General features: G+C 37.6%; 1 protein-coding gene across 1 annotated transcript; it reads right to left on the bottom strand.

Annotated features, from left to right (window-relative positions):
• Positions 1–5,976: 5,976 nt before the first annotated feature.
• On the bottom strand, positions 5,977–9,534 carry LOC124353507 (protein extra-macrochaetae). The gene is made up of 2 exons (XM_046803369.1): positions 9,044–9,534; positions 5,977–6,186 (listed from the first exon to the last, which is right to left on the bottom strand). The coding sequence occupies exons 1-2, from the start codon at positions 9,443–9,445 to the stop codon at positions 6,124–6,126; spliced, it is 465 nt and encodes a 154-aa protein (XP_046659325.1). The 5' UTR covers positions 9,446–9,534; the 3' UTR covers positions 5,977–6,123.
• Between the last annotated feature and the right edge of the window lie 669 nt (positions 9,535–10,203).

Here is a 10,203-nt window from a genome sequence, read left to right as displayed (position 1 = left end):
TGTCTTATGTAGTGTACTGAAAATTATTTAGCAGATATAGAGTTTAGATCTCGAAACATCCATTCAAGTGCTGCAGTGTGAGTACGACGATCCCTTATCAACCCCTCGTCAAAAGAAACCCGTGAGTCGGACAGTGGGTCCCAGGCCGGGACCGTGGACCTACTGTCCACCCCTTAAGAAGTAGGAAAGAAATGCTTCCGGCAGTTTTATGACGTGGACCTACAGTCCGTTTACCGAAAACAAGAGGATCAAAATAGTTATTCCTGATATTACGCAAAAGATAACAAATACGCTTGATATCATGGAGGACGTGATAGATATCTGCGATAACGCTAAATGATTTATCACATATCCTAGATAATAAGAAAGATATAACATATAACTCTTATCACATATAATATAATAATAGCAGATATGAAAAAAAAAAAACAAGAAACCCCGTCCCTACCATCAACCAACAACAATTTTATTCTTTCCTGCCGTTTAAAAACCAACAAAACTCAATAGCATTATACCATGTGAAATTTATTTATAACGGTCGTGGTTAATACAACTCGATTAACATTTTAAGCTGCTGCCGTATACAGATTGTGATTGTTCTGAATTTACTAACATTAATCGGTATTGCTTGAACTTTATACTTGAGGTTTTCAAAGTGGAGAATGACTCGAAAGATGCTTCAACTTTCATTTTAACTGATGAAAAGTTGTCAATGCGCATGCTGATCTTCTTATTGTACAGCTGGTATTGTATGTATCAGATTTTCAAGGAAGATCCCCATTGAAAGCTCATAACCCTAAACAATTGGAAGCACCTGCACCCGAAGGGACTAAAAGCTTCCCAGAAGTGACAGGCCCGGGGGTCCACTGAACACACAACACAAGGCGAGGAAAGGTTTGGACAGTTTCGAGTCAAGGATGATGACGTCACCACACCTGTGCGAGCGTGCGTCATAACTCCGTCAATGGGTTTCCGTGAACCCCGTCCCTTTCTCAAAACTTCCCCACCGACTGCAATTCTATTTTTAAACATTCATCTATCAACACGAACACTTCATCTTCATTCAAATTGAAAGTTCCAAAAAAACCACTAGCGGTCAATTTTAAGAAAGCTTATAGTCTTTTTGCACACTGCTGTTTAGAGATACAAGATTTGAATCTTTCATATGTACATCCAAAACGTCTTGTTTTATTCGTCCACAGGAGTCTTAGTCCTTTGCAGAAACACAGAAACCATCAACAACAATACGCCCTTCTTAAGAGGCAGTTGTGATGAAATACGGTTCTTTCCCTGCCGGAAGACCTAAATAACGAAGGCAGTTTGGAAAAGTTTCATAGGTGCCTTAAGAGTTAGTTCTGCAGAAGTGGTATTACGTTGTGCGAAAGTTCATTGCTCAGTAATAAACTAGATATTTAATAGTTGAAAGGGCCACTTGGAACAAAACACAAGGTTTTAATTAAATTTACCAGGTCTGTTTCTTGCGTAAGTAATTTACTGATTTGTTATGGTTATAAAAGGAATTAACTTATATGTATTGCAGCTCTAGTCACAATATTTATAGTACATAAAAAACTACGCAATCATGCAACATATGTTGTTATAATTCAGATTTCTTTGCAAAAGCTTTTGTGGATAAACAGGCTTATTCCATACTATTAGAAGAAAACTGGTCTGAATCTTCGTTCCAGCTATTTTAAAAGGGGTCTATAATTACCATGTAGTTCTGAAATCCACATTCATTTAATTAACCCATAGGTACAAAGGAGTAACCATCATCAAGCATGGTCATTGGTTGAGTAAGAAGATAGAATAGCAAAATACAGATTTGTTCCATTTCTGTTTGGTGAGTAATAACCTAACTGTGCTGACTCATTGTTCAGCAAGGGAGACCATTTGAGTCATAAATGGTTTATTGGTACAACAAGTGACCTCTAGCATCATGGTGTTAGTCAGTCTTATCCAGTCAGGCAAGAAAGTGGTCAAACAATTAGATTCCCATTTCTGAGCTATTTTGGAAGTCTGATATCTGACCGATGAGACTACGATGAGTATCCGTGAGTGCATCAATTTCACGAGGAAACGCAAGTAAAGGCCTAGTTCTCATCATAACACTTGAGTCATGCACGGTTTATTGGTACAATAAGTGACCTCTAGCACTATGATGTTAGTCAGTGCTCTCCTGATAGTCAATAAGTGGTCAAACAATCAGAATACGGTTTCTGAGCTATTTGGGAAGTCTGATTTCTGACGAATGTGACTTCGAGTAATTAATTATGTGTCCAATTTCAGGAGCAAACGTGAATTTATCATTTACGAATAAAGGCCTGGTGCTCATCATACCACTTGAGTCATACATAGTTTATTGGTACAAGAAATGACCTCTAGCACCATGGTGTTAGTCAGTTCTCTCCTGATAGTCAATAAAGTAGTGAAACAATCAGATTCCAGTTTCTGGGCTATTTGGGAAGTCTGATTTCTGACGAATGAGACAACGACGAGTAATTGCGTGTCCATCAACTACAGAAGGAATTTACCATTTACAAGTAAATGATATTATCGCCATAAATAAGCAGGTTAAAACTACACTATTGTTCCATTCTTCTCTTTCATAACTGTGTGTCAAAGACATCGTTAGAAAACAATTATAGATTTTTTCCCGATTCATCCCACGCTGAAACATTGCTTACACAATTAAATCATTGAAATATTTAGGCTTTGTTGTGGAGAACCAATCTTCATTCAACGGATCTTCAACCTGTTTAAAGCGTGTTTTTTTTTTAATCTGAGGTCTTTTTACACTTTTCCCAAAAACCATAGTAGATGGAAACTTGAAATTTTTTACACATATTAACTAATACACTGTTTCCATGGTATACCTAATTTTTTGCTTGTACCCAAGGAAATAAATTACAAAAAGTTTTTAAACTCGAACAAATTAATTAAAATTAATCGAAATATTCATTACTTGAAAAAATGTGAAAATTACTTGTTTGAAACATATTCTAAATATGTATACAGTACTCCATATGCATCACTTATGCTAGTGCAAATCTTTCAGATTTATAGGGAGGTGGTGTTCTAACTATGTACAATGTTTTCGCATTTAAATAGCATGGGAGCGTGAAAATTGTTTCCCCTTAAAACGTAGATACTTTGTTTAAAGTTTGTTAACGTCTATAGAAGGTTTGAAAGGACAACAGGATTTCGAACCGTTATATTAAATTATGTTGTAAAATGTTCAATACAACGGTTAGAGGGGTGTAATCTATCCTCTTTGTACATTTCTATGTACTAAATGTCCTCTCACCTGACGAAGACAGGTCTCAATATTCGAAACGTTATACATTTTTGTGACATATAACGATGGCAAATGTCCGAAATCCTGTTATCCTCTCAAAAAACGTTGGTTATGACACATAATTCTAAGAACTAATATCTCTAACCATGTACAATAATGGTATAATTGCTGTATCAAGTATGTTTAGTATTGGAACAATTAAACATTTCATTGTAATTTATCTATCACCTAACATAACAAAACAAACAGAATTAGGGTTGATTCCAATTCAGAAATTACAAAAAAGATACAGTAACATTGTTACTGTGGTAATCTTGTGTACATCCATTATTTGTGTTTACTGTACGAGATATGTTGTTCATTTATAAAAGATAGGAAGTCTTGAAACGTGATATGATAACATAGGCTAATATTAATTTTTCTCTTGATTAGACTGCAAAAAAAATTGTACCAAATTTGAGTTATATATCTTTACTGTGTTCTATAATAAAAAATAAAAAACACATACAGATGGCTAACGAAAAGATTTAGACCATTTGTTGCATTCAGTATTTATCCTCTTCGTTCATGGAACAATATCCTGAAGTTTATGTTGCGTTCTGTTACACCCTGCATATTGTTAGCACACATCTTGTTAATGCTGCTGCTAGGGATCTATTATCCCACCTTCGTCAAGGCATTCCAGTGGACCCTTACTAACCCATCACTACTTATTTGCATGATGGTCGATGTTTTCGTTTCGTCACCATATATAGTATAACAATATAATAGTGAACAATGGAATTACAATTTAAATAATTCCCTTATTTAAAATACAACAAATATATTGGTAAAATATGTCATCACCCATCAAATAAACGAACACTAACGAGTCAATTATAAAATTGAACTTCCTATCGGTAGTTATTTTCTCAGATACGATTTTACTGTTATATTGACTCTTCTAATTTTGCAGTCTTATAGTAATGGGGAATTGAAGTAGAGTGACTTCATTTTGTATGATAAATACGATTATGTACAAATCATGAAAAGTTTGTACAGAAAACTTTGTTAAGAATAGAATGAAGCCACAAGGCACATACACTATCATTGAACTCATTCGTGCCTATGTAGAAAAAAGTTTTCAAGGAAAATGTGAAGAAAACTGGTTTTTTTCTGGACACATTTACCATCGTTCAATGATGCAATATAAAAGTATCACTATTTTTAGAGATATGCAATCTGATGTCTTCCACATTCTATTTGGTTGTCCCATGAGTGCAGAGTATTGTGACCTGTATTCTGTAGTTCCGTTTTAATAATTAGTGTTGTGTTTAGTTCTTATGAAGTACATGTTTTAGAGTTATGTGCCTGAATAGACACACAACATGAATGTCGTGCTTCCTGACTTATGCTCACAACACTCTGGTATGGTTTGTTTATTTAACCTAGATTGTAATTATGTATTAGTTAAGCCATTCACCTGAGGAAGAGATCAGATTGCAGATCTGAATGGTAGCTACTGATTGCATTGAATCACTGAATAAAGGAAAATGTCCAGACAGATCCTGGTTACTTCACAATCTTTCAGTCTTCAAAAAAGATTTTATATATAGGTAAATGTGTTCTTGATATTCTGCTGAGAGACAAACAAAAGAGAAATTTACCCAACCTCCATGAGTGACAGGCTTCACTAACACTCAGCCCATTGTCTGGAAATCCAGATTAAGATATTTTCTGCAACTTTTTAATATTGATTAGTTAGACCCTATTTGTTTTTTCTGCAATACAAAATTTTAAATTGGTATACCAAACATTATTACCATAACTTGATTCCAGTTGATTTGGTATATTTTTTTTTAAGAAATCAACTTAAACACAAATATTTCCAAGGTTTACAGGGAGAAACAGAAAACCAGCATGATCACTTGTACAATATGGTATTTTATTGAGACAGTGCGCGAATGACAACCACATGTACAAAAAATAATATCTTTAGAATATAATAATCCAACTCAAATATAATAACATTTACATATATTACATGGTGCTTTGTACAAAATACACTAATACATCACAGACAATAAGTAATTTACAAGACTAAATATTGTAGATGAGACATCTACACTAATGTAATAGTCTACAAGTCTTACATGGAATGCTGACTTCCCCCCACCCACAACACTCAAAATACAAATCATGGGTTCTTCGTAGGAAAACTAAATTAATGAACTTCAAATGAAAATATTTTTTAACTAAATGAAAAATGATTTTACTATAGAGGTGAAGTTAGAAAAATTTTGGAGTTTTATTACAAATTTATTATTTGCATAAGCAATCTGGTGCAGTCAAAATTTAAGATCATAACCAAATGTAATCACAATATTTTCAATTACAAGCATTTAGAAATTTGCTTAGTATAATATTGGTGAAATAACAAAATATCATGTTCATTGAGTTACAAATTATTAGATTTTCATGGTGTCACTGATTTCAAAGATATAACATTTATTTCAAAGTGACAAAAGATAGAAAATAATAGAACACTTTCTAAAACGTATGGGTAATAGCCATATACGCTCGCCTAAACACAACATCTTAGATTGCAAAATATAATAAATTTAAGTAATACATTAGTTTGAATAGAAAGAAATTTGATCGTAACAGCTGAATTTCCTTAACACTAACAAAATAAAAATAGTTTGTTCAGCAAAGCGAAATCAATCTTCTTTTCTTGACTTATAAAACTAACTAAACGTTGGACTTCAGCAGCGTCGGGAAGGTAGGAACTGAACAGTCTGCCTCCATTGGGCGGGGGCGGGGTGAGAGAGGGTGAGGCTGGTGGCCTAGCAGGAGACGGTTCTGGTATCCGTGGGACTTGAAACCTTCTCCAGGAGGTGGGCGGGCGTCTGTAACAACAAACACAACAACATCAGCACCAAGATATCACCCAGAGGCAGTCCTAGTAAGGAATGGTATTGATAAGATAAAGGATAAAGATAAAAACACAATAACAGCACCGAGGTAACAACAGCGCCAAGATATCACCCAGAGGTAGTCCCAGTCAGATAGGGCATTTATAAGATAAAGATAAAGGTAAAGATAAAAACACAACAGCGCCGAGGTAATAACAACAGCGCCAAGATATCACCCAGAGGTAGTCCCAGTCAGGAAAGGTACTGATAAGATAAAGGTAAACACACAACGCCAAATACTTTAACATTTATAAAATGTATGAATTCCCGAGAATAATCATTCATTAAAATGTCTCGTGTTTGTAAATGACAGCAAAAAAAACGGTTTTGCAAGATCAGAATTGTTACATTACGTGTGCAGAGCTTACTTCGCGGTTTCAGTCTTGGGTATAGGTTTTTTTAGTTCATATTTTTAAGCAGATCGAGTGTAAAAAATAACAATAGGTAATTAGAATTTATATTACGGTTTATAATGCAGGATCTCGTACTACACCTCGAGCACTTACTACATTCAATCTGTAGAGTGATGAAGATTCTGAGATGCGCTGTTTGAACAAAGCACGCTATAACCAAGATCTCACCATTAGATTAGACGCGGGTGGCTCCAGTCTGTTGGATATTCCAATTAAAAATTGCAAAACCTATCGATGACGAGCTGCAAAAAGTGACAGACTGGACAATTGATTGACCTCGATCCAGCCCACGGCCTCCGCGATTTCGCCTCCACGACAACAATAGCCGCTGACGAAACCAGAAGGCGGAGAGCGGCCGGCGCTGGACACGGCTCAGACTGGCGTGGCGCCGCCTGTAGATGATAGCGATCTGGCCGTGGTCTCACACGCTTGTGGGAATCTGTTCGCTCTCATTTGCATGCAAAGACTCCGCCAGTAAATTCAGACACATTTATATGCTCTACGTTGTTTTTGTGAATGGATAGTTTGAATACACAATCTAGTGAATTCAAAACCTCAATACAATTTAATTAAACAATTAAAATTATTTTAAATTTTAAAATCATTTATATACCTTACAATTCGACTGAAGATAACATGAAGTTACAAAATATAAACTGGCACATTTGTTTTAAATTTCACCTCTAACTAAACCAGACGGCTTTACAAATGGCAATTCTCAAATGTTTCAAAAAGCCTGTGTTGATTCCGATGAATCAAAAGGAAAGCCCATATGTTGACTGACAGCTGCAGTGCCCCCCTTCGAATCATCGCGCCGTGATTTTTCCCACGACAGATTGAATGAATGCATATTAATTGTAATTGAGTGTTAGTTAGGGTGGTACCCCTGCGCGCCCGGCCAGGTGTGTCCCTGGGAACTCGGGACCCCGTGGTCGCGGGGGGAGGGGGGAAGTATGGGAACATTCGCACAGCGCTTGCATAATATCCACCCTTCTTTTCCTCGACCATTGCAACCCTCAAAAAGACATTCGGGATGTCAACGGATCACTGACGAAAATCTGTTTACTGGCCAGAGTAGGTCAACAATGGCTGAGGGAATTGATTTGTCACGATTCAAAATTCTTATAACACTAGGCCAATTAAATTAGATAACATAAATTCTGTAGATGATGTGTTATAAATAGCTCTAAGTATTCTTATTATTTTATTTGCTTGTTCCCATATAAGTGTGACGATGAATTTCAAATTATCTAAATTTCACTACTTGAGTAACATTGCATACTATAACTGCTGGGTGTCTGTCAGTACAGTATAAGACTTGATATTGGCAAAGATGTCATACAGGAAATATTAATGTTTCTACCAATTTCTGATGCTGATAACGTATTTCTTTGCGGCAAAGTCGTTGATCACTGGTTTAGTAATAAATCAACTGAATGAATGCCCTCGTTTGTTCTTCTCATAACGAATGGGGTTCCAAACTCCACAAGCGTGAAATCTCCGCGTCAATATGCCGTAAAGTCGAAATAGGAACGAATAAAACTGGACATAAAACGAAACCATTATTTGTTTGTCCACATCAATAACGGCGCGGCCGCGGCGTGGCGACAAACTTCGAAAGTGTCGAAAGCGCCGCTCGGCTCGAATTACACGCGGCGACGGAAGACGGACGGACCTTGCGACACAACCGCGGCAATTTGACACCTGCCGAAAGCTCGGCTCAATTACAGCTTATTACAGTCAGGGTTATTACACCGGTCAGGTGACCTGCCGCGGGAACTGCGTGGGAACATAACCTTTTCTGCTGCAATTTGGGAACTGGGATTTGGGAAACTTCGGGGAACCATTATCACATAGTTAAAAAATAATACAGAGCCCCCCAATTTCAGTCACGCATTTACGTCTTTACCATTAGACTAAACAATTATACGTAAAATTACTAAAATTTTATCAGTTAGCCTAGACTGATTCGTAATTCGTAAATTGTTATTTAGACGCATTCAATCAAAAAGGGTTGAAGGGCCAAAGAAACATCAGTTTTACAAAAATCACTAAGCTACTATTTTAAAATTGCAAACAATTATACGTTTTGACTGTGGATGTTAAGAAATAGCATGGTTCTCATATCACAAAAGACATATGCTACACCAAAAAATCTTGAAAAAAGAACATAACGGGAATTAATCTGGTTTGATTGTTCAATTTAAAATTGGAACGTTTGGTTAATAAAAAATTGGAGGTGGATTTAATGTTATTTTTTTAGATAAGTGGATATAATCTTACTTTTTGCATCACAGCATTCGTTGTCTCGATTACTGTATGATTTAAAAAATGACTTGTAGGGTTTACTCTATAAAATTGATGTTTTGGCGACTTACCGTGGAGACGGTGTCGGGCGACGGGCAGGCGGGGGCGGGGGCGGCGCTGAGGATGGTGTTGGGGGCCAGCACGCCTAAGGGTTGTCTCGGGGAGGTCTGAGGGGCGGCGCCTTGCACTGGAGACGCTTGCCTCATGAGGGCTGCTGCCGAAGCCTGCACCACCGCCGAGTTCACTGTGGGGTGGGTGTCTAGGGCGTACTGGAGTTCGCAGATGTAGTCGATCACGTACTGGATAACCTCGAGCTTGGACAACCTCCTGTTCTTGGGCATGAAGGGTACCAGATCCTTCAGCTTCGACAGGTACATCTGGATCTCCTCGTTCTCGATGTCTCTCCTGGGCCGGTGGATCCTCCCGGATTGCACTCCACTAGGACACACTGGGGTCGGGCTGACTGACTTCATCGCGAACTAACAAACTGCACTGCACAGAACTAGCGATAACTTCACGGAGCGGCGAGTCGCACAGGAATGACGGCCCCCACTCCTGCGCGCGCTTATGTACCTCCCCCCTCCGGCCCCTCCCGCGCCGCTACTCCCCGCCCCTCACGTCCCTCTGCCAGACACCTGTGTCTACGGTAAACGATCGTTCTTGTTACGGACGGTCCCTCTGTTTAGACCTGACACGCCGCGGCCGCCGGTGTGAATATCTCACCTCAAGGTCGTGATTTATCACTCGTTATTGTTAACCTCCGTCACTACCGCTGGAATGCCGGTTCTCGGCGTTATGTGTTCTAAATGAATCCCGAGGAATGCAGGAAATAAGTCCATTTTTAAATCTATCACAATAACTAAATACCATACAGGACGATTTAGAATTTCCTGTAATAAAATTCAGTTACCTATAATTTCGAAATGTTCACTGCTTTTAGTAGTGTGTACATTATTTTTTTAATATCTATAATAATAATAGTTACTTTTAAATAAACATCTGGTAAGCCACCGTGTTTGTAACGGAAAAGGGAATACAATAATTCTAACAACCTTCAAGTCCCTGCACATCACACAGCTTTCTTCCAAAAGAATCTCCGTTACAGTGCAATTATTGTGTTTAACAAACTCCCTATGCACCTCAAAACAGAGTCAAACCATTTAAAATTTAGAAAAAGATTAAGTTAATTCTCATTGAAAAATGTTTTTTACAGCGTCCGTAAATTTGTGAC

This window comes from Homalodisca vitripennis, chromosome 2 (genome assembly GCF_021130785.1).
Source record: "Homalodisca vitripennis isolate AUS2020 chromosome 2, UT_GWSS_2.1, whole genome shotgun sequence".
NCBI lineage: Eukaryota > Metazoa > Arthropoda > Insecta > Hemiptera > Cicadellidae > Homalodisca > Homalodisca vitripennis.
This window is presented reverse-complemented; position numbering and strand designations above follow the sequence as displayed.

Excerpts from the sequence above, each read along its gene's own strand:
- LOC124353507 (XM_046803369.1), bottom strand. The coding sequence starts at position 9,445 with ATGAAGTCAGTCAGCCCGACCCCAGTGTGTCCTAGTGGAGTGCAATCC. Across the intron at positions 6,187-9,043 it reads CGCCCGACACCGTCTCCACG|ACGCCCGCCCACCTCCTGGA; the intron begins GTAAGTCGCCAA and ends TTGTTGTTACAG.